The 25132-nt window shown below is 42.9% G+C and overlaps 1 protein-coding gene across 2 annotated transcripts; it reads right to left on the bottom strand.

Moving 5' to 3' along the window:
- Positions 1-769: 769 nt before the first annotated feature.
- LOC148901794 (uncharacterized) lies at positions 770-24042 on the bottom strand. 2 transcript variants are annotated; one of them, XM_088989822.1, is made up of 5 exons: positions 23796-24042; positions 22701-22832; positions 15781-15872; positions 8306-8434; positions 770-2589 (listed from the first exon to the last, which is right to left on the bottom strand). In XM_088989822.1, exons 1-5 carry the CDS (start codon positions 23809-23811, stop codon positions 2512-2514), a joined length of 447 nt encoding a protein of 148 aa, XP_088845948.1. In that variant the 5' UTR covers positions 23812-24042; the 3' UTR covers positions 770-2511. The 2 variants fall into 2 exon arrangements, with proteins under 2 accessions (XP_088845948.1, XP_088845947.1); XM_088989821.1 differs by lacking the exon at positions 770-2589 and adding an exon at positions 2848-3495.
- Positions 24043-25132: the final 1090 nt, after the last annotated feature.

Below are 25132 nucleotides of genomic sequence, written 5' to 3'. Positions count from 1 at the left end.
ACATAGTCACTTGGCAACATAATTCAAAAATATAGCATTGAAGTACTAGTTTAGTCTAAATTAAAGTCTTCAACTTGCTTCAACATACATTACCGTCACCATGTCAGCAGCAAAACGTTGAATTTCAAGAAAATCCATCTCTGTTTAATAAATATATGAATAACTTTTCTTTTTCAAACAAAATGTAACTTTATTCCCGAAAACTTTGCAAGGGCCCCACTTCCCTGTCATTTGTCAGTGCATGAAAGCTTCATGCTACAAGCAAGCAGGATCTGCGATGCGTTGCAGTCCGTTCGCTAGGCACACACAGCAAGCTCAGCCACGCTTGATTACACGCAAGAGTAGCTCACTTATTTTTAATGATACAATCTCACTTCAACCTACAGAGGTTTACCTTGTAGCGAGAGTAGAACTAAAAATCAAAAGAGCACAATCACCTCTTGGATTTTTGTGTATTTGCGGGGAGGCAAGCCACAAAGCTCCAATGGAGCCACCCAGAGTGCAGGTAGGGGCGGGGCTTGCAAAGCAGCTTGACAGGAAGATGTAAGCATATTGATCATGGCACACATGAGGGAGCACATGTTGCAACACTGGCAGCCTTGGTCTGGATCTGGAATGTTCTATGTGCTGATGAATTTACCACTTGATGCGGTCAGATGAAGAAGCGTAGCAGTGTACTCGTCTCGCGGTTATATAATAAAAGAAGCACAGACACACTCGAACGGAGCGTCTAAATTTGTCATCAAATTCCAAATATGCCTTTCTTCAGGTGAAACCGGCATCAGCAATCTAGATGTGGCATATTTATTGAGTGCAAGATTTTAAAATAACGAAACAAAACGACCGTATTTTCTGGTGAGTAAGGTGCACCGTAGTATAAGGCGCACCCCCACTGAATGGCATATTTTCAAACTTTTTTCATATGTAAGGCCAATAAATGAAAAAAGGTATTTCAAATATAATACATAAATACATAAAAGTTTTCCAAAGAAAAGGCACACCACATTATAAGGCCCTACAGCAGAGTCTGGGGCTACGCACGACTTCTTCTACACGGGGAAATGGAGTCAGTGGCTGCTGACAGTAGTTGCAAGATCTGTTGTGGCTCAATACTTTACTACACATATAAGGCGCACCTGTGTGCGTATAAGGCTCTGGGCCATCTTTTGAAGAAAATGAAGCTTTTTGGATGCACCTTATACACCGGAAAATACAGTATTGCGTAAGATAGTGATCTAGTCGATAATTTTAAAACAGCTGTTTCACCTGCCTTCGCCTGTAAAATGAAACTCAAAAGCTCATGCCTGATATGAATTGACATAGACAAAAAGGCGGACTTATAGCTAGTTTTAGTTAGCGTTATCAATGTAAAATGGAGTTTCCGTTACAATTTCTGTACATTGTGTGGATGAAATTTTTTTTTTTCTCCGTTTTATGACTTTCATTCAAGATATTACAACGATAATACCCTTGATCCATTCACCATCTATATTGATGAAATGTCATACTGTCTCCCTCTTAAAAGAATGACTCTTTTTAATTGTCATCAGACATCTGAAAATTGAAACCAAATACTGATTAGTTTAAATATACATATTAGTGGTTTCATCTCAGAAGGGGAAAGGCATTACAGTGACATCATGTTATCACTTTACAGCAGGGGTGCTCACACTTTTCAGCATACGAGCTACTTATAAAAACAACCAAGTCAAAATGATCTACCCACTTCAAAAATGCAAAACATAATTATTTTCAAATGTATTAAGGATTCTTTGTATATACAATGTATGTTGATGTACCTTGCATAACTGAATAAGCCAATATTGCACACCACACATAATAACTACATATACATAACATAATAAATAACTATTAACATTTTTTGTAATTACCTGAGTTTACTTTGATGCCTGGCACTGAATTGAATCAGCCAGGGATGCATAGTCCGGACAGTAGCTGCTGACAGCAAGCCTCAAGCACATTTCCAAATGTTCATCAGTCATGGTGGAACGGTATTTGGACTTAATGATCTTCATGTAGGAAAAGGCTGACTCACATAAATAAGTGAAGCCGAATAATGCAGTCAAGGAGCTAGCACATTTCCTCATGTTGGGGTACTTTTCCTCTGTGAGTAAGTTCCAGAACTGTCCATGAGCCCTGGACTTCAGCAGTGAGAACACTCACAATCTCCGATGTCTTTACACATTTGCTGGGTTAAATCCTCAGCCATGGCTTCACAGCGCCGTGTAACTGTATGTCTTGACAGCTGCAGAGCTTTGATTGAAGATAATATATCTGCCTTATTTTTGAAGTCTCGAAACATGGAGTCAGCTGCTTCAACGAATGCTTCTTTTAGCTCTCCGTCTTGGAAGGACCTATTGTTTTTAACGATGGCGTGACTCACCCGGAACGATGCTTCAGTGGCGGCTTTCGCTTTAGAAGTAGTATGTTGAGTGAAAAATGACTGCTGTCCGGACAACTGGGATTTTAGTTCGTCCACCTTTCTCTTTCTCAGCTGGCTTTTCGGCGGGAAGTCAATGTCGTATTTTCCATGAACAGTCCGAAAATGGCGCTCCGCATTTTCCCATTCTGTATGAAAGTACAGTAAAGTCTCGTTATATCGATATCGGTTATATCGATAGTACTGCTTATTACGATACTATTTCTATGAACGCAAGGAGAAAATTTACATGCCGCAGGATCGGATATATCGATAGTCCGGTTATATTGATATTTTTTCCGACTCCCGAGAATATCGATATAACGAGACTTTACTGTAATATGTTTTGCCCCCTTACTTGGTCCAGCTTTCTCACTCATTTTGATCACCATATGTTTTAGCAAGGGCTTAAAACCTGAGGTAATTCGCTGACTAGCTTGTAAATTTTGCTGCATTTAGCGCCGTTGTTTACGCATGCACAGCGACCTAAAGGTCAAAATTCAGTTGTCATCTGAATGGTTGCCTTGTATGTCAATCAAGTGACGGGACGTTTGATAGGCTGACAAATGTTTTTTTTTACTGTCACGCTGTGATCGACCAGTAGATCACGATCGACGTAATGAGCACCCCTGCTTTACAGGTGTCAGGGTTTGCGAGGTGGTGATGGCGGGTGCGGATCCCAAAAAGCAGGCAGGAGGGAGCAGGAGGTTGTTTGACGAATTGTATTAAAATAAAGGTCAGCAGGAACAAAATGTAAAACATCAAAATCATCTGAACGGAAAAAATACAAAGTATCAAAAGAAAACCAAAAGTAAAAGTCCGCCAAGGTTAAACAAACACATACACAATGCATGCAGCAAACAAGCAGCAAACAATGAAACGACAACGGATGGTCGTGCCGGGTGTCCTTTTAAGTGACAGTGATTATAACGACCAGCACCTGCGAGGCTGCCGGCAGGGCTGGCGTCGCTGCCCGTTGGTCGCCAATCTGATCGGGAGGACCAGCACCTGTGCAGGTGCAGGCGGGGCCGACAGCGCCCCCTGATGGTCACCAACTAGATCATGACAACAGGGTGCATGAATGGGTGAGATATTTGAGGCATTTTTTGTCAAAATATAACCTCAGCCATTATTTTAGATGGCATCATAGAACCCCGCAATTGGCTGGCAACCAATTCAGGGTGGCCCCCGCCTGGTGCCCCAAGACGGCTGGGATAGGCTCCAATATCTCCCGAGAACCCTTGTGAGGATACAGCGGTCCAGAACATGGTATCATTGAACTACAGTAAACTGGGGGCTCCCTGTAATTTTTTTTTGTCTTGATGCGAATCAATTTCGGGTCTCGAACCACCATTTGAGAACCACCATGAATGACAGCAATAAGATATACGTGGCAGGAGAACTGAAACCCTGCTCGGCGTGTTTGTCCTGATTGAATTCCACGGCTTGGATGATTCCAAATGAATAATGCAGACGCAAACGCACAGCAATACTACCCTTTTAAGAAGAAAATCCTCCTGTGTGACTCACAGCAGGTTTGAAAAATGAGCAGATCATCCACCCCGCGAGCTTTTCTGCACAATCTGCAAGCCTGCAGTCGCTTCTTCTCTCTTTTTATATGCACACAAACGTAGATGAACACTGCGCCCAATTAGACAGCTCGAAATGAGGACGTGGGGGGGGGGGCAAGCGCTAGGTGATTTGTCTTGGCAAAATGAAAGAGGTGACCTCTGATCTGCGAAAAAGACTTTTCCGTGTGATTTACGATATAAGGCGGACAGAATTATCTGCCCGCTCTTTAGCGCAGACGTTTCCCCTTTCTTTTTCACTCGTTGACTGGCGGGCAAAGCGTCGTGCAATCCGCACAGCATCAGCTTGCCTTATTACGTAAACCCACCTGGACACCCTGGAAAACACACGCGATCGTACGAGTATCGTATGGAGCGTTACAATGTCAGTTCTCCCACCCCGCAACGCCTCTACCGATGCAGACCTTTGCACTGAGTCATTTCGAGGCATTTCTATGATAAACCATGTGACCACTAGTTTGTCACCTGACCGGATGTAACACCTTAAAAGGGAGTATGGTTGTGAGGGAGGTTTAAAGGGACAGCTCTCTTGCAGCAAAAGAAGAAAAAAAGGGGGGGAAATATGGATGGGTTTCAGATTGTAGAACTCACAAATATGGAAAACCGTTCAGCAAACTATTAGAACCGGGGCTCACTTCAAAAATTATTCTCTTAACCTACTCAATTTTTTAACACAACTAGCGCCACAAGTTTGCAATCACACCATATTAACTCATTCACTGCCAGACGTGCAAAAATGTGTCCATTTCAATGCCAGGGTTTTTGTCATTGCCACTTCAATTCCAGGACCCACAGAATATTAAGTTTTAGGACTATAATAAACAGTTGATACAGTGTAAGAAACCTTACACTATCTTCTTTCATCAGAGAAAAGAGTTAGAGAAAAAAAAGTAATTCCTAAATTAATGGGTCTGAAGTTGAATGAGCATGAAATGAGGGCAGCTGTCCAAAATACAATGCATACATACATATTGGTTGATATAGCACTTTAACACATCATATTTTCATTTCACAAATAAATTCGGGAATAGCAGTTAATGAACCAGAGGGGAAAAAATATAATTAAAAAAAAGATAAAATTGATATATATAAAATACTAATTATTTATATATATATACACACACACACACACACACACACACACACACACACACACACACACACACACACACACACACACACACACACACACACACACACACAGTGAGACCTTGGTTTACGAACACCTTACCTTCCGAACTTTTCGGTTTACGAACGTCAAATTTATGAAAATTAAACCTTGGAATACACACTACTTTCCGCGATACACACACCAAGGCTGGCGGAGTGATCTTCGGATCTTCGGCGGCAGCACACGACCGAAAATCGCTCCAGCCGGCGCACCTTTCCAAACCCCCCTCTCTTTGAATGCACACGTCGATCGCCTCCGAGGAGCTTTTTGCAGATAATTTTGCTATTATGGGGCCGAAAAAAAAAAAAAACACCACAGGCTCGTGTTCAGCCGAAGAAGACACAAAACAAAATCACTGTCGAGGAGAAGGAGATATTTGAAAAACACAAACGAAATGTGCGTCCCAGTACGGCTATGCTAAGTCAACCATTGCTACCATCCTTCGCAACAGAGAACCCATCAAAGGTGCGTCTGTTGCGAAAGGTGTTTCCGTGCTGTCAAAGCAATGGCCTCGGGCAATCGAAGAAGTTGAAAAACGTCTGTTCATTTGGATTAACGAAAAGCAACTATCCGGCGACAGCGTGAGTAAAGCAATTATATGCGAGAAAGCACGGCTAATTCATGTCGATATCACCAAAGAGAGTCATCAACATGATGAACGATAATGTGATGCCTCAGTTTCGTAAGACCTTACAAGTCAGAAAGCAACAGGTGTCAATTAAGAGGTTTTTAATCAGCAAAAAGGATGAGTCTCCAAAGAAGCAAAGAAGAGAAGCCACACCAGAGGTTGAGTTACCAACAGTCCTTAGTGACTCTCCTTCCATAAGCCATCAACGACCATCACAAAGGTAAATAAAACGTTATTTTCCAGTACAGGTTATTTCTTTAATTACAGTCCTCATGTAATGTGCCTCTCTTTCCAAACAGCAATTCCCTCTGACCTCCAACGCCATTCCATCAAGCCATCAATGACCTTCACAAAGGTAAATAAAACGACTTTATTTTACAGTAAATTTTATTTCTTTAATTACAGTCTTTATGGAATGTGACTCTCTTTCCAAACAGCAATTCCCTCTGACCTCCGATTATACATACAATAAGGTATGTTGTGTGTAGTTTTAAGGCTTATTTAGTTGAAAATTAGATTTTATGGAAATTTGGGAACAGATTATTCTCATTTTAATGGTTTCCTATGGGAAATCTTTTTGGGGGATACACACTTTTCGCCTTACACTCTGTCTGGGAATCGATTAAGTTCATAAGCCGAGGTCTCACTATATATAAAATAACAAACCCCAAATTCTCTTTCCACCACCATTTCAAGGGTTACTGGTCAAAAAACAACATTCTCCAACTTAATTTTTCACTGAAACTATGGATCCCCACCTACCCCCGCAACCCCCACAGCCCTGGTAAGCACGTTCAAAGTGAGTTAGGGTGGTGGGGGGGGGGGGGGGGGTGGTATCTGTGTGTGGGCAGAATGGCGATGACTAGAGGGGGCATCAGTGAAGCATGCTGCTCAACAGAAGCGAGAAGGGGAGGGCGGGACGGGGGAGTAAAAATAGAGAGAAGAAAATAGACGAGACGCAGAGAAAACAAAATGTGCCCATCGATGCACGAGGAGGCAGAAGAACAAACTCTGTTCTGCGCGTTCCCCTTACAGCCTGGCCGACACCCGCTGGGACAAATGGTTCATTGGATCCAGGGGCTGCTAGCAAGGTGTAGGTTCGGACACTTATTTTTTAAACCAACGAAAAACAGAGGAAAGCAGAGTGAGCTAGATCTAGAGGTAGAACAGTCAGTAGGGATGCAGGCGGGGGAAGAATGTGGTTTCCATGGTAACGCCGGCCGGCTGTCGGTTCCAGCTCCGCACTGCACCCTCTCTCTCTCTCTCTCCCTCTGTCTCTCTCTCTCTCTCTCTCTCTCTCTCTCTCCCTCCCTCCATCGCTCTCCCTCTCTCTGTCGCCTCCCCCACTCTGTTTCTACCTTCCATTCACTGCCTGCTCATCCTCCACTCCCTCTTTCAAGCAATACAGGGAGTCTCACACTTACGCGGACACAAGCACACACACACACACACACACACACACACACACACACACACACACACACACACACACACACACACACACACACACACACGCACACACACATACACGCACACTCACACACCGATCCAGCACCTCGCTATCCATCCAGGAATGTGAGCGTGTATACAATGTGCCGTTTAACACCACAAAACGAGGAAAATAAATAACTCAATCCATCCTCATGTTTTTGGTGCAACGTGACAACAAAAACCACAGAAATATAGGTCGAACTTATTCGGGTGTTTCTTTTGGTTTGTTTTTTTGTTTTTTATACATGTATGTGTTTTGTAAGCTTTACACAATCAGGATTTTGGAGCTGATCACTAATCAACAGGTTAAAAAAAGAGGACAACATATCACAAATCTAATGTCAGACTGGGCCAATAAATTTATTTCACTCATTCACTGCCATTCACGAATTTTTTCAGGTTTTGTTTTTTCGTGCTTCGCTGCCGATAAAGCGTTGGACATGGCCTCTGGCAATGTTTTTTTCTTTTCCACAAGGCGGCGCCATTTGCCTTTTGTCCATGTTTGCGCTTTGTTCCAGCTTCAGCTGTTGTTCAAGCATTATATAAACCAATATGTATGTATTGCATTGTATTTTGGACAGCCGCCCTCATTCAAGCTCATATAACTCCAGACCCATATACTAGGAATTAACTTTTTTTCTCATGAAAGAAGAGAGTCTAAGGTTTCTAACGCTGTATTGAATGTTTATGTAGCCCTAAAACTCAATACTCTGTGGGTCCTGGAATTCAAGTGACAATGACAAAACCCGTAGCACTGGAGTGGACACATTTTTTGCACATCTGGCAGTGAATGAGATAAACATTGAATTTGTCTATTTCTTTTACTATTTTTGCATGAAAATGCCTCATATCAGCTCCAATAAACTGTCTGCTTATAAAACTGGAACATTATTCTTAGTTTGAACATTTCAATCATTCTTCAAGCACCACACCCTCATTAACATCATCATCAACATTTTAAAAACAAAAAGCAAAACAAAACTCACCTTTGGCGCTTCAACATGCGATCGAGTCACCAGGGCGCACACTCGCTCCACCTTGTGATCACTTCCTCTGCAAGTTACTCGGACGCGGAAAACGCTTTCCTTTTCTTCCTCATCCGCTTGCACTGGTTCCTTTGAGAAGGCAAATACATTTTGATTTAATACGATAACTAAGAAAATGATAAATGTTGTTGGGGAAAATTTGAAGAACTAAACATGCGAGCTTCCTTGCTCAGTTACACAAGATGAAGAAGCACATACAGTAAAGTCTCGTTATATCGATATCGGATATATCGATAGTCCCGGTTATATCGATACTATTTTTATGCACGCACTGAGAAAATTACATGGAAACAGGGTCGGATATATCGATAGTCCCGGTTATATCGATATTTTTTCGGACTCCCTTGAATATCGATATAACGAGACTTTACTGTAATTCTATTAGAAAGCTTAAATTGTAAAACATTAAAACATTGGTTAATTTTAGATGTAAATAAATTCATTTAGAGAAACCTGAAATTATTTTTTTAATTAATTCATGACTGAATTCTTACAGTTGAACCTGAAATGTTGTGCAAAGGACTGTAGAATTTTGTCACACATTTTTCTTTAATTGACATAAATTAATCCTACTATTCAGGGAGGTGGTGTTCCCAGGCTTCTTAAGACACAACAAAAAACACAATGAAAAGCTTTTCAAAGCGATATGACAAACTTCCGTATTGCGCTTCACTGTACACACCTCCACTACTTGCAGTTTCATTGTTTCTGGGTCACGATAATGTGCTGGTATTAAGGTACTCACATAAACTTATTTATTTTTCATATTTCAAAATCTACCATTTCCGTGTAGATCCGGTAAATTAATTTTCATTTCTTGGGTTCATTACGACAACACTTTACTACAGTGTGCCTTCAGGTCCAGCAGAGGGCAGTGTTTCGAAAAAAAAGCCAAGTTGCCCCTGCTTGAGGTTTTGCTCTAGACATGAGAGTTTGGAAGCAGGAAAAGAGGGCACGTGCATTCATATAAATGCAAAGCAAGGGCAAGATAGAAGGGTGATTTCTGGGCAAATTTTAAAAATGACAATCCTGCATATGTTCTACATTTTGACAATGCACTGCTTTATGCCAATTAAGAAATGGGGAAGGGCTAGATGAATTTATAAAAGAAGATGAAGATTATTTAATGAAAAATGGAGAATAGAACAATGTGGACAGCAGTTATTTATCAGAATGTGATCACCTAGACCAGGGGTGTCCAAAGTCGGTCCTCTAGGGCCGCTGTCCTGCCTGTTTTCCAGCTCTCCCAGGAGCAACACACCTGATTCAAATGATCAGTTCATCAGCCAGCTCTGAAGCAGCATCAAAATGGTCCTGATGATTTGAATCAGGTGCGTTGCTCCTGGGAGAGCTGGAAAACAGGGAGGACGGCGGCCCTCGAGGACCGACTTTGGACACCCCTGACCTAGACTTACAAGAGTTTCCAATAAAACCAGGAATTTACTAAATTGAAAATCTTATTTTTAATAGGGAACTTAAATGTTGCAAGGGAGAGTATAGTGAACCATCGCCCTGACCAGATATTGCAGTTTGTAAATGAGCACCAGTGGTACGATTCCTCCGATGTACCGGTTCTCCATTTCAAGCAATCACTCAATCGATAATTTTGCTGTCTTTTATGTCTTTTATGTTTATGTCTCTTCGGTATCAATCAGAAATTTCTCCATAAACTCCAACTCGTCCAAAATTCTTCAGCCCGGATCATCACTAGAACCCCCTCCTTTCACCACATCACCCCTGTCCTCCAGCAACTCCACTGGCTACTTGTTAAACATCCTATCGAATTCAAAATACTTCTGTTTACATTCAAAGCCATCCATAACCTTGCCCCTCCCTATCTTTCTGACCTGCTTCAAATCTCTGTTCCCTCTCGGTCCCTCAGATCCTCATCCTCCCTTCACCTCTATGTGCCCTCTGCCCGTCTCACCACGATGGGATGCAGAGCTTTCAGCCGCTCTGCTCCCAAACTCTGGATTTCACTTCCACCCAACATCCGTAGTATTGACTCCCTCCCTATTTTCAAGGCTCACCTCAAAACCCATTTGTTTAAAATTGCTTTCAATGTCTAGTTCTATCTGCTATTTTATTATGTGTCATTTTTCTTATGGTTTTATTGTTATGTGCTTTGTTTTATTGTTTTTATTGTAAAGTGTCCTTGGGTGTTTTGAAAGGCGCTTGAAATAAAATGTATTATTATTATTACTTTGGCAAAATAGGATTAGGAATACTGAGGTGCTACCGGTGGAAGTGGGGCAATCATGCCAGTCGTTAGTCAGTACAATGGGAACAATCAGTGGAGCGGCAGAGAGTAGTCCTCTGCTCCCCCCAACCTGAGAGCAGGGACCTATCATAGCAGAGTCCGGCACCGCCATGTCTGGACAGTAGGGATATATATATATATATATATATATATATATACACACACACACACAGTAAAGTCTCGTTATATCGATATCGGATATATCGATAGTCCCGGTTATATCGATACTATTTCTATGCACACACGAAGAAAATTACATGCAAACAGGGTCGGATATATCGATAGTCCCGGTTATATCGATATTTTTTCGGACTCCCTTGAATATCGATATAACGAGACTTTACTGTATATATATATATATATATATATATATATATATATATATATATATATATATATATATATATATATATAGGGCCTAAATACCTGTAAGATTTAGTTTTCTGACGAAGTTTCTTGGATAACTACCTGTCCAAGACTTTAAAGTTTTACAGATGACGAAGAAACCTTTTCATCGATGGATAAGACAGCGAAACGTCCAACACCTTCAATGTAGACAGGCAGTACAGATGACGATGCTGAAGAAACCTTTTCATCGACTGGACATAAAATTGAATCATTGCTTTTTTACTCGCTCAAAGGGCCCTTTACAGCCCTTGTAGCAACTCTGTCTCAAATTAAGGGAGGGAAAGGCCTGACGTTGCATTTGAAAGCAGCAGATACAGTAAAGTCTCGTTATATCGATATCGGTTATATCGACATTACCGCTTATTACGATATTATTTTCGTTTCCCTTGCACATTTCTAGTCTTTTTATGTATAATTAGTACCGTTTAGTACGATACCCGGTTGTTACGATAATCCGGTTATTACGGTGCTCCTTTTCATCCCCCGCCGGCCATTTTTGTTGTTTACATCGATATATCCGTTGCGCCATTGGTCAACTTGGTCACGTGTCTTGTTACGTGAGCCGCCATCGGTCGCGCCATTGGTCGACTTGGTCACATGAGCCGCCATCGGTCGCGCTATTGGTCGACTTGGCCGTGTGACTTTGTCACGTGACACGCCATCGGTCGCGCCATTGGTCAACTTGGTCACGTGTCTTGGTTACGTGTCACGCCATCAGTCGCGCCATTGGTCGACTTGGTCAGGTGACTTGGTTACGTGCCCAGCACCCGTGTAGCAGAGCCATTTTCATTTTCAGACGCTAGCTCGTGTGTAGCAGACGAGATTGAAGTGTTTGTGTTAAAAGGTAAAAATGGGAAGCAGAAGAAGATTGATGACTTTTTTAAATTGTATACATAATACAGTAAGATGTAAGCGTTGCAGTTTCCCTGTTGTGTTATGTACATGCCCACTGTACTGTATATGAATGCAATCGTTTTTTGCAACAATGTTTCTTGTTTTGTCTGCTGAAGCGCGATGATTTTGAAAATTATTAACATTCCATACTGTGTATTAAAGGACAGCCGATGTCACTTTTTATTCAAATGCAAATAAAAATGACTTCACGCCAAGACGTCTTGCATTGCTTGTGAATCCAAACAATGGCTTCAGATTCGGATAATATGCTTTCTTGTTACACATCCAGTTATGAATATGTTTCAAATACACTGTAGTTCTGAAGATTAAAGCATACATGTTTACAATCATTAAAGAATTATATGTGCCATTTTGAGGCAACATTGGGGGAACATCTCTGACCCAAAAAAAAGGGAGCTAATGGCCAGCTCCGTTTCTTATATGGCGCTTGGCTGCCCTCTTTTGGCGGCTTTTGTTTAATGCAGTTCGGCGCAGGATCGGATATATCGATAGTCCCGGTTATATCGATATTTTTTCGGACTCCCTTGAATATCGATATAACGAGACTTTACTGTATTTCCTTCTCTTTGCAGCAGACCAAGGAATGTGCAGACTCATTTGGTTTCCCTCCCATCCTCCGGCCAGGTGATGACACGGCTGGAATACAGATGAGCTCCTCGCTGGGTGCCCTGTTCTCTTTCTGTCTCTCATTTGCTCTCTATCTCCGTATCCCACCGCACTGTTGTATCCCTCCTTATTAGCCTCACGCTGCCCGGGCCCCCACAAGCAGCAGATGGGATCCAGAGACCGATCTTGGAGGGAGGGAGCATTGGATGCGTGGAAGGATATACGTGTACTTATGAGGCGAATCGGTCGGCAAATGGGGCGGGTCACGGCGACGACTGGAGAAAAAAGCTTTGTGAGTCAGAATGAAGGGACACTTTTGAGTTTATGTGGTTGACATGGTTCCAATCTTAACCAGATGACTGACTTTGAAAAAATGATCTGCGCGCGGAGCCGCTGAATGATTTTCAAAGCTAATCTAATTTTAGGGCGGCCCGGTAGTCGAGTGGTTAGCACACCGGCTTCAAAGTGCGGAGGTTGCCGGTTCGCGTCCCGGTCCGGCCTCCCTGTGTGGAGTTTCTATGTTCTCCCCGGGCACGCGTGGGTTTTCTCCGGGTCCTCCGGTTTCCTCCCACACTCCAAAAACATGCATGGCAGGCAGATTGACCATTCTAAATTGTCCTGTGGTGTGAGAGTGACTGTTTTATGTCTTTGTGTGCCCTGCAATTGGCTGGTAACCAATTCAGGGTGTCCCCCGCCTCGTGCCCGAAGACAGCTGAGATAAGCTCCAGCACCCCCCGCGACCCTAATGAGGAATAAGCGGTACGGAAAATGGATGGATCTAATTCTACAGTATACAGTAATTTGCTCCTCCCCCACATTAGCAATTTCATATGCTATCTTTATTTCTAGGCCCTCTACTCATTTATTTTTTAAACAAATACAAACAATAAGTTATTTGGTATTTCTGAGTCATATATGATTTTTTTTACTCGTTCTCTGCCATTCCCGAATTTGTTCGAGTTTTGGGTTTTCTTGCAGGAGGTGCTGATAAAGCGCTGGTCAGACCTCTGGCCATGTTTTTCCCTTCCACGAGAGGGCAGTATTTCCCTTTTGTACAGCCACCCCCACTTGCACCTCATATTACTCCAGACCCACATAACCTAGGAATTCACTTTTTTTCTGATGAAAGAAGAGGTTTCTTATGCTACATTGAATGTTTATGTAGTCCTAAAACTCAATATTCTGTGGGTCTTGGAATTTGAGTGAAAATGACAAAAACGCTGACACTGGAGTGGACACATTTTTTGCAGATTGTATGGGAGTGAATGAGTTAAAAGTGTTTTGATTATTACTATTAGTATGGATTATTACAGACTTAGAATTTAAAATGATTTGCGAACTTGTGGAGTACACTTCCCAAGACAACTCCCAAATTAATAAATAAATAAATAAATAAATAAATAAATAAATAAATAAATAAACAGATAAATTAATAGTTTTGTTGAGTGGATACTTTGCGTTTTCAGTCAAGAAATAAAATAGCATTTATTCGGAGAAAAAAAAATGTAAAAGAGAATAGTGATAAATAAAACGGTTTCATGATTTTTTTAGTTCCTACTGTAATGTAGGAAAAGAAACAACAACACTGAACATAATATATCTGCGACTTAGCACATAAAAGTCAAACAACATATTTCCATTAAGTGATTGGCGAGCGAGCGAGGCGGTGAAGCACAGAAAAATTACATCAGGCAGAAGTTTGACCTCTAGGTCTACAAGCCATTTACAGTCACCTTTACATGATCAACATAATAGCCTGATTTAGACTGACCTAAAATGGACCGCATAAGATTTAAGCCTCATACAATCCAGCACAGGGGCTGCCAAATTCAACTCACGGGCAAGAATAGGTTTATAATTGCTTATAACCTCCACACGATGCCGGCAAAGCACTACTTTTGTTTAAATGAATTATGTTTCTTGGACGGGTTGAAACCACGGCATGATATTTGTTGTTATATACTAGTGACGCGCAATGACAACAAAATTTCCATTTCACGAAACTTTCACCAACATGCCAAGGAACTGTGATGCTGGCCTTTGTCGAAATAAAACTCCAGTTGACCTCACGGTCTCCAATTCATCTCAAGATAGTTCATTCGAAACAAAATTACACATAGAGTTGGTGAAACAGTAATTATGTCGACATGAAACTCCGTCATTGATTTCAACATACAGTAAAGTCTCGTTATATCGATATTCAAGGGAGTCCGAAAAAATATCGATATAACCGGGACTATCGATATATCCGACCCTATTTGCATGTAATTTTCTCCGTGCGTGCATAGAAATAGTATCGATATAACCGGGACTATCGATATATCCGATATCGATATAACGAGACTTTACTGTAGTTCCTTGGTATCAGGGTGGGGAAAAATGGTGACAAAGCAATGCTTTTGTCCCACTGAAACTTCTCAATTTCAAAACAGTTCTTGTCTACCATAATGGCACAAGGTGGTGGCAAAACAGTACTTTTGTCGAAATGAATCTCTGAAATTGTCAAAAAAGCATGACTTTTAGCCAACTGAAACAATTCACTTAATTCACCATGGGACAGAGACAAAGAACTATATTTTTTCCAATTGAAAATCCCCAATTGACCAACATGACATCAATGTATGTACAGTTGTCGAAATAAAAATCCTTAATTGACTTATTAACATATTTCCCGGCGTACAAAGAAACCACTAATGGTGCCAGAGCATTACTGTGGTTTAAATAAACCTCAATTACTTCAAACGGGGCAAATTGGAGTCTTTTACGAAAAATAACGGGGGATAGATTGCTAAAAATGTTAAGAAATATCAAACCACGGATATGGTTTTTGTGACGTTCTTATTTGGAGGTGTGCTTCAAGATTTCTCCAATATAAAACTCTGTATATGTAACAGTGAATAACTACAGGCACATACTGCCAAATATCTGTCCATCATGCCGTCTTCCACTTGAACTATTCGACTCTTTCCCCTTTCCCTGTGTGCGACTGCACTTGCGCGTGTGCACCAGGCTAAAAATACAGAGTCCTAATGAAAAGCCTGGCTGACTTCATCACAGCGTGCAAATGGACCTTACATCTTTTGACCCAGTCCGACTCAGCCTTCCTGTCCAACTGCGCTCATCTAGTAGAGCGAGAGCCACGGGTAGCACACGTACATGTGGCAGCAGATGTAAACATTGAAGGACATTTTGCTCCCAATGTGAACAAAAGTGGTAGCAAATGTACCTCCCACGTTTCCTTGTGACTTTCTTCCTCTTCCTTTAGCGCACTTTGCTGCGTATTCAACTGCAAGGTCACCTCGTAACACTCTTGAATGTCTATGAGAAGAGAAGAAAAAAATACCCTTTAAGCCAGGTCTATATATAGAAACATTACACATTTTTTCGCGGCACACCACTAACCATCTCGCAGGAAAGACAAATATTAAATTATACTCCCAGTCTTTTCAGCACGGACACCGGACAATGACATAATATTGGCAGAAAACGATTAATAAATGTTGGTAATTTTTTTAATTTGAAAAAGGGGCATTGGATAGTTTCTCACGGCACAACTTCAGATATATATATATATATATATATACACGTGTATATATACACAGTAAAGTCTCGTTATATCGATATCGGATATATCGATAGTCCCGGTTATATCGATACTATTTCTATGCACGCACGGAGAAAATTACATGCAAACAGGGTCGGATATATAGATAGTCCCGGTTATATCGATATTTTTTCGGACTCCCTTGAATATCGATATAACGAGACTTTACTGTATATGTATATATATATATATACACACGTATATATATATACATATATATATATATATATATATATATATACACACACGTATATATATATATATATATATATATATATATATATATATATATATATATATATATATATATATATATATATATATATATATATATATATATATATATATATATATATATATATATATATATATATATATATATATATATATATATATATATATAAAACCCCCACCCCCCACTGTCAACTCGCAAGTGACAGGAGCAAAGAGATGGTTTCGGTGTTCGAAAAAAAATTGCTTTTTGAACAGGGTCCTGGAACGAATTATGGTCGAGAACCGAGGTATCACTCTATGTATATTTCTATTTTACAATATATACACCATGTGTGCTATTTATACATTTCAATTTGAGGACAAATTGGATGTGCATTCTTTTTTCCTTCTTGATTATTGAAATTATATTTGTTATCAGCAGATACTTAAAGATAAAGACTTGTACTTGGGGGGCCAAAAAATGTGATTGAGAAATCATCAAACTGCACGCTGACACTGAATACAGAACTGTCCACCCTCGCCCAAAAAAGGCAAAAAAAACTTCCAACTCAAAGACACCACATGCATTCCTTCTCAGGGAGGAAAAATAACATCGCCTTAGCCAGGAACCCTTTTTGATGTTTGGACAAGGACTGATGAAAAGTTGTTGACACAGTCATGAGGAGGGCAGCGGGGGCTTATCGTTTCCTAAAAAAAAACGTTACATGCAGGAATTAGCGTGTTTGGATGAGGTGGGCCTCCTCTTATTGTCATGTCTATTCAATTGGAATGGATGTCTCTCTTATGCTTGTTTGGGGGAAATCGCAAAAACAAGAATGTGACCCTGCCCTCGATATAATGGAGTTTATCGGAGTAATACATTCATTGGAAAACTAGGTCACAAATACAAGCCAGGCCAAAACCACACAATCCCCCACCCCCTCAATAAAAATTGTCTGGAGCATTTAGTGTTCTAAGTCATTTAAAATGGGGATTCACTACCCCAAACCAAGCATCATTCCCTCCCCCTGCACTTTTGTTGGAACAAAAGAGTGGATGCACAGTTAAGGAGGCTTTTGTTCCTGACAGTGCAACCGTGCAACAAGTGGCCACATAAATCAGGCACTCATTTTACAACAACAAAAAAATCAACAAAAGAGCTAAAATTGATGGAAATATATTTTTTCTGTTGGAAAAAAAACAACGAGTAAGAATATATTTTTGCAAATAAATATTCAATACCACAAATATATTAAGAAAAAAATACTAAATCATTGAAACACATTGAATATGAACATTTATAACACATAAACCCTCCCATGAGTCGTCACCTTACCGTGGTGGAGGGGTTTGTGTGTCCCAATGATCCTAGGAGCTAGGTTGTCTGGGGCTTTATGCCCCTGGCAGGGTCACCCATGGCAAAAAGGTCCTAGGTGAGGGACCAGACAAAGTACGACTCAAAAGACCCCATATGAAGAAAAACATAAATGGACTTGGTTTTCCCTTGCCCGGACGCGGGTCACCGGGGCCCCTCTCTGGAGCCAGGCCTGGAGTTGGGGCTCGTTGGCGAGCGCCTGGTGGCCGGGCCTACAACCATGGGGCCCGGTCGGGCTCAGCCCGAAGAGGAAACGTGGCTCCCCCTTCTCAAGGGCTCATCACCTATGGGAGGGGCCAGAGGGGTCGGGTGCATTGTGAGTTGGGCGGCAGCCAAAGGCGGGGACCCTGGCGGTCCGACCCTCGACTGCAGAGGGACGTGGAACGTCACCTCTCTTACAGGGAAGGAGCCCGAGCTGGTGCACGAGGTCGAAAAGTTCCGACTAGACATAGTTGGGCTTGCACACACAGCCTGTGTTCCGGTACCAGCCCTCTCGAGAGGGGTTGGACTCTCTTCCACTCTGGAGTTGTCCACGGTGAGAGGCGTAGAGCAGGTGTCGGCATACTTATTGCCCCCCGGCAATAAGTATTGTTATTGGACTTCTGTGCTCGACACGGATTGTCCATAACACTTTATTCAAACATAAGGGTATCCACATGTGCACGTGGCACCAGGACACCCTTGGGCGCAGTTCGATGATTGACTTTATAGTTGTATCATCGGATTTGCGGCCTCATGTTTTGGACACTCGAGTGAAGAGAGGTGCCGAGCTGTCAAATGATCACCACCTGGTGGTGAGTAGGTTCCGTTGGTGGGGGAAGATGCTAGTCCGACCTGGCAGACGCAAACGTGTTGTAAGGGTTTGTTGGGAACGTCTGGCGGAATCCCCTGTCAGAAGGAGTTTCAACTCCCACCTCCGGCAGAACTTTACACATGTCCCGGGGAAGGTGGGGGGCATTGAGTCCGAATGGACTATGTTCCGGACCTCCCTTTCTGAGGCGGCAAATCGGAGTTGTGGCCTTAAGGTGGTTGGTGCCTGTCGCGGCGGCAAACCCCGTAATCGCTGGTGGACACCAGTAGTAAGGGATGCCGTAAAGCTGAAGAAGGATTCCTATCGGGCCTATATGGCCTGTGGGACCCCTGAGACAGCTGACAGGTATCGATTAGCCAAGCGGAATGCAGCCTCAGTGGTCGCCGAGGCAAAAACACGGACATGGGAGGAGTTCGGTGAGGCCATGGAAGCCGACTTCCGGACCGCTTCGAGGAAATTCTGGTACACCATCCGGCGTCTCAGGAAGGGAAAGCAGTGCACCACGAACACTGTGTACAGTGAGGGTGGGGCACTGCTGACCTCGACTCAAAGCGTCGTGAACCGGTGGGCCGAGTACTTCGAAGATCTCCTCAACTCCACCAACACGCCTTCCTTGGAGGAAGCAGTGTCTGGGGACTCCGAGGTGGGCTCTCCAATTTCTGTAGCTGAAGTCACCGAGGTGGTTAAAAAGCTCCTCGGTGGCAAGGCCCCGGGGGTGGATGAGACCCGACCGGAGTTCCTAAAGGCTATGGATGTTGTGGGGCTGTCTTGGTTGACACGCCTGTGCAACATTGCGTGGTCATCGGGGAGAGTGCCTCTGGATTGGCAGACCAGGGTGGTGGTCCCCCCTTTTAAAAAAGGGGGACCATAGGGTGTGTTCCAACTACAGAGGGATCACACTCCTCAGCCTCCCTGGAAAAGTCTATTCAGGGGTTCTAGAGGAGCGGGTCCGTCGGAAAGTCGAGCCTCAGATTGAGGAGGAACAGTGTGGTTTTCGTCCTGGCCGCGGAACAGTGGACCAGCTCTACACCCTTAGCAGGGTCCACGAAGGTGCATGAGAATTCGCCCAACAAGTCTACATGTGCTTTGTGGACTTGGAGAAAGCGTTTGACCGTGTCCCTCGTGGAGGTCTGTGGAGGGTGCTTAGGGAGTATGGGGTACAGGAGCGCCTGATACGGGCCGCTCGGTCCCTATACGACCGATGTCAGAGTCTGGTTCGCATTGCCGGCAATAAGTCGAAATCGTTTCCAGTGAGGGTTGGGCTCCGCCATGGCTGCCCTTTGTCACCGATTCTGTTCATAACCTTTATGGGCAGAATTTCTAGGCGCAGCCAAAGCGTTGAAGTTTTCCATTTTGGTGGCCTCAGTATAGGATCTCTGCTTTTTGCAGATGATGTGGTACTGTTGGGGCCTTCAAGTGGAGCTCTCCAACTGTCTCGAGCGTTTCGCAGCCGAATGTGAAGCGGCTGGGATGAGAATCAGCACCTCCAAATCTGATACAATGGTTCTTAAGCACTTTCTGTAGCCTCTTTGTTACATGAAGCAGTTCTAGATGAAAGAGGAGAGGATCAAAGGGTCTTTCCACCAGTGGATCAGGGATATCATGGTGGAATGTGCACGTCGACTACAAGCTAAATGTTGAAAGCAAACACGCAGCTGTGGCATCCATTGACGAAAAGAGATTGTCTCACATCTCCTGTCCCACATAAATCCGCTTCAATTCCAAGGCTCAACAGTTCCACATACGCATTGATGCTCTGCGCTGACGCTCTTTTATTCTTATCGCGGGCTCCTCAAGCCATGCATCCATCCAGCCGCAGACTATCCAACAGCACCGACCTTTCCACTGAACAAAGCGGAGCTGTGAAGATGCTGCCCATTACAGGCGCAAAAAAAGCACAATGGCCCCAGAGCTGTCCAGCAATGACAGTCGAATGGCACTAACATTCCTCCCAAATCAAAAACAGTACTGGCATATTCCCGCTGCATAAAAGGCGCAACCGCTCGGCTCAGTCTCCCCCTTGATGAATGTCGTGGTCAAAATGCTGAAAAACGATCCGTATCCATTCCACACGACGCACAACAACACAAAGTGACAAAATAAAACACAAAACAAGACAAAAACAACAAAAAAGCCAGGCTCATGAGAGCACTTGCTGACGGCTGCCTACTCGGGCGCCATCTTGGACTCCTAAATGTTTAACCTCCGGGATCCAAACCACATGTCCAATTAAAGGAATGAGCTCATTGAAACCCAGAATGTCAAGAGAACCTGCCACAACATAGAACCAGATGACCCAAGACCCATACAGGACGGAATCTGAGCCGCCCTGGCAGCGACTGGCAGAGCAACTGAAAGCAGGTTTATTTCATTTAATTTTTTACTCGATCTGCTTTCAAATTGAACATTCTTTGTCAAGAATGTTTGGTATCTTTGGTGGGAACCTGAATCCTTGCTCCTGGCCTCAAATAAAATACAGGACAGGAAGTTAAGGTATAAGATACAATAACTATCCTGCAGCCACGGATGATAGCAGAAACCAATAGTGTCGTCTTTTGCAAATAGCAATGATGCTAACGCCATATGTAGGAACGTAAGTTCAAAAATGATTATGTTTACATTATAAAGTGTATTTATTATTCCTAATTGGTCCATTTTTTAATAGATCACTGTGTTATTTTATTTTCATTTGTTGTGCGCTACAATAACACTGTCTGACATGAATGAATGTTAATAAAATATTCAATTATTACAATAGAAAAGCAGTGAATTGTTCCTAGATGTGATCGGGAGTACGGCTGTTAATCTATGTGTGCCTTGCGATTGGCTGGTAACCAATTCAGGGTGACCCCAACCCACTACCCCGAAGATAGCAGTGACAGGCTCAACCACGCCTGCGACTCTCATGAGGAAAAAGCAGATTAGAAAATGGATGGATGTGGAAAAAAAATATTCAAGTATTTGAAAGAAAGTAAACCAATTACTGCTCTAATCTGGTAAACCCCGGTGGGACAAGGCGAATGTCACCTCCAATTCCATTGTGGTGAACACAGAGCATAATGAAGGGATTCTTTGTGGCGCCTTCATTTCAACCCAGCCACTCTTAACGGTTGCCGACCAACATTTTAAATCATGTTAGCGTAAATCTGTCCAGTCTGAAAACTTGAGTGTGGACAGACAAAGCTTTATAGTAATGACAAGAAATGTCGAGAAGCTATGAGTCAACGACATCAGAAATCAAAACGGAACGTTACTTCACTAAGGAGCAATTAAGAAATATAAATTAGTTGTAGGTTAAACCCATGTTAGCTTCATATTGGTGACAATATAATAAATGTCTATAATAAAATTGCGAAAAGCGAGTAAAGGTAGCATTGTTTCTGTCTTAGTTCTCAATTTAAACAAACAGTGAATATGCTGCTGAACTAATTCCCTTATCACTTTTTCAAAATGGACATATATAGGAGGAACTGCTTGGAATATATTAACCAAAACGGATAATTTGATATGAGTGTGCGTCATAAAAGAAAGGTGAAGAATGTCAGGCCTCTGTAGAAAATCTGAGATATTGAACAAGCCTGCTGTAGAAACGCTTCATGTGAACATGAGCATTGCGGGAGTAGTCACATTTATTCAAAAGGATGACTACTGCTTTCTGGAAGTTGGTGAGTCAACAGTGTGGTCAAATAGAGAAGGCCGATTGTTGTTCACCAGTCAGTCCAGGAAGAAAAAAAATCTGGACAGGAAAAGTCTGAGTTTATTATTCAATAGATAGTCTGTGTTAATTGGCAAAGCACATACACATAGGCTTTGTATGGACATGTATGGTGTCTTTCTTAACTGTGCAAAGATCGAGAGTAACTTTATGTCACCCACGTCGACATTCTGTGATTGCCCAATAACTACATATCATGCCCTCACAGTTTTAGACTTCAGAGTGAATTTCTCTGGGAATAGATTCTAAACAAAACTGTAAGAGGTGAAAAAAACTCAACATGCTGCCTGCGTTGCGCTATGCTCTGCTTATATGTGATGCTGCTCCTTGTCCCTATTGCATATCGCATTACACAAAGTACATTAGTGTTTTGGGTGACTTCTCAGAATCGTACATCTGATGTTTCTTTTCTCTTTTTTTTTCCTTACCAAGAAGCGCTTGGAAGAGTTGGCTGCCCAGGATGGCGGACACTTTGCCCACGCTGGTCTTGAGGGCCTGCTCGTCTGGACTAGTCAAGATGGCCTGGTATCGTCTGAGCAGACTCGCTGCTCGCTCAGTGTCTACAGCAGCAAAAAGTGATTTAAAATTACAAAATATTAGCAAAAATGAATCCGACCTACATCCACCACTACCAGCAGTAAATTACCTCAGGGCACCTTCACAACACTAGAAACTTAAAAATTCTGCGAATCTGAAAAGCTGTTCAATACACATATAGTATACATGAAGGCATTATGAGTTGGAGTAACATTTTGACAGCAATATTTTCCCTTTTTATGAAAATGGATTTTGACTACGAATATGTGATACCTATTTCCTTCACTGCTTACAACCAGTATTGGCTCTAAAAATTATGTTTTTGGTCTCCACTACCTCCATTCTAATTTTAAATGTTTCTTCGGTTTGGTAAACTGAGCTTGTTGACACATCATTACAGTTCTAATTTATTGATGTATTCCTGGATGTCAACATGCGATTTCTTTTTTGTTTTTTAAAAAATATCAATACTTCAGTGGGCATCCGTTGTGTAAATTAGTGGCTGCAAAATGCATTGACAGGTTGCACACTTTCCTCTTCACCTGAGGTTTTCGCATATACCACCAGCACCTCCCATCACGAGCCTTCCTTTAGGTTAGGAGTTTGGACGAAGATCAACGACAACTCACGACGTGAGTCTCACGTCATTAAAGCTACATTTTGTTGAGGAGATAAGCCCGTCGAGTAGCACTCAGTATATTTCAACAAAACCCCACAAAAATATGAACAGTAGAACACACATCTGCGTATGGATATTATAAACTGTGAATTCCATCGGCATATTTGTTTTTCCCCTCAATCGAACATACTCACACGTAACACACATGAACGTATCACCACAACGCAACAAACACCTGAACACATCAGCAGAACACCCGAACGCATCACCACAACACCCGAAATCACAACAAACACGTCTATTAATATTTTCAATTTGGACGAGAAGATAACAAAGTTTTTGACACGTCATGAAGTTGTCAATTTACCGTATTTGTGCACCATGCCGTCTCCAACTTCATGAATCCTCACGCCTCAGTGATTTAATCTTTTAAGAGGTGAAAATGAATCAGTAACGGTCGCTAGCTTAAGCAAACAAGCCACAAAAGAGCTTTCTTCTTCGCGTCCAAAAAAAGCGTGAGTCACTCGTGCAGACGTCCTCGACCTTACAACAACTGAGAGAAGTTGAGCTTATGTCAACTTTTTGTGTCCAGAGAGACTTGCTTGGGAGTTGCCTCCTCCCCTGCCGCCTCCTCCGCCCTCTCCCCTTCCTCCCTCCTCTTCCCCCTCTCAGTCAAGCCGCGCCTCCGTAGGAAGAGGATTTCGATACTGCCCGGTCTTGATGGGTCCACACCATCCGCCGCAGCAGCCCATGTGGTGGTGCAGCCCCACGCCGACACGTCGTCGCAGGGAGGACGAAAATATCTCGTTTTACTGCATACTACTCCATCACCGACGCTAGGTTCCCCACCTTTTTTGTCTAATCTCAGTTTTTATCCCCTCCCTGCCGCGATCGTCCTCACCCTTTGAGTTGATGAACAGTTGGCAGACTTTGGCGCCCTCTAGGGGCAATGTGGAGAAATGCAATGGCAGTGCATCGCTCACCTGGTTGAAAATCTAACAGGGCGGGCACTAGGACCATGCATCTCACCCAGCAGGTGCACGGTAGGGGGGCGGATGCATGTTACATATATTTGACTGCATTTTCTGCTTGAGTTAGATCCACTTGGAATAACTAATAATTGCAGTTGGAATAAACACGTCTCCACATTCAGTCGCGTGTGCTCTTTCCTCAACGGCTACACTGGTGACCCCGACGTTGGAAATGTTCATGGCAACAGACGAAGATTTGTCTTCTACGGCCATGTCGCCACGACCGGCGCCCCAACTACATATTCCTTCGCCAGCTACCACCCGAGGTGCGCGCCGTGATAGCTAACTCGACATGCCTAGCCACCTATCGTGGTTTGGCGGAAGAAGCAGATCGAGTGCTTCTGGCGACACGGCGGTTAGCCGTGCAAAGCGTGACGGCCGAACACCTCGGTGAAGTGGCATCGAGCATCGATCCGACCGTCGTGGCCGGAGTGGGATCGCAGAAGCCATCTGCTTCTTCCATCAGCAGTTTGGCGCCAAGGCTCGACGCTGCGCACCCCCTGCTCCTATGAGGCTCCGGGAATCTCCAACGCCCGGCACTCAGTAGCAGCAGTGGGCGCCGGCAACGAAAGCGAGCTGCTTTTCACCACGGACTCCTCGTCAGGTAGACGTTTTCTTGTGGACAGCGGGGCACAAGTAAGCCTGCTGACGCCCACCGCCGCGGACAAGACGG

Source organism: Hippocampus bargibanti, linkage group LG02 (genome assembly GCF_051943395.1).
Source record: "Hippocampus bargibanti isolate YZ-2025 linkage group LG02, ASM5194339v1, whole genome shotgun sequence".
Classification (NCBI taxonomy): domain Eukaryota; kingdom Metazoa; phylum Chordata; class Actinopteri; order Syngnathiformes; family Syngnathidae; genus Hippocampus; species Hippocampus bargibanti.
Note: the sequence above shows the minus strand (reverse complement) of the source record. Positions and strands in the feature narration are given on the sequence as shown.

What these genes read in the sequence shown, in the direction of transcription:
- LOC148901794 (XM_088989821.1), bottom strand. An exon ending in ACTCTTCCAAGCGCTTCTTG is followed by an intron (nt 15,873 to 22,700) that starts GTAAGGAAAAAA and finishes CTCTTCTCATAG; the next exon opens with ACATTCAAGAGTGTTACGAG. An exon ending in GTCACAAGGAAACGTGGGAG is followed by an intron (nt 8,435 to 15,780) that starts GTACATTTGCTA and finishes GCCTTCTCAAAG; the next exon opens with GAACCAGTGCAAGCGGATGA.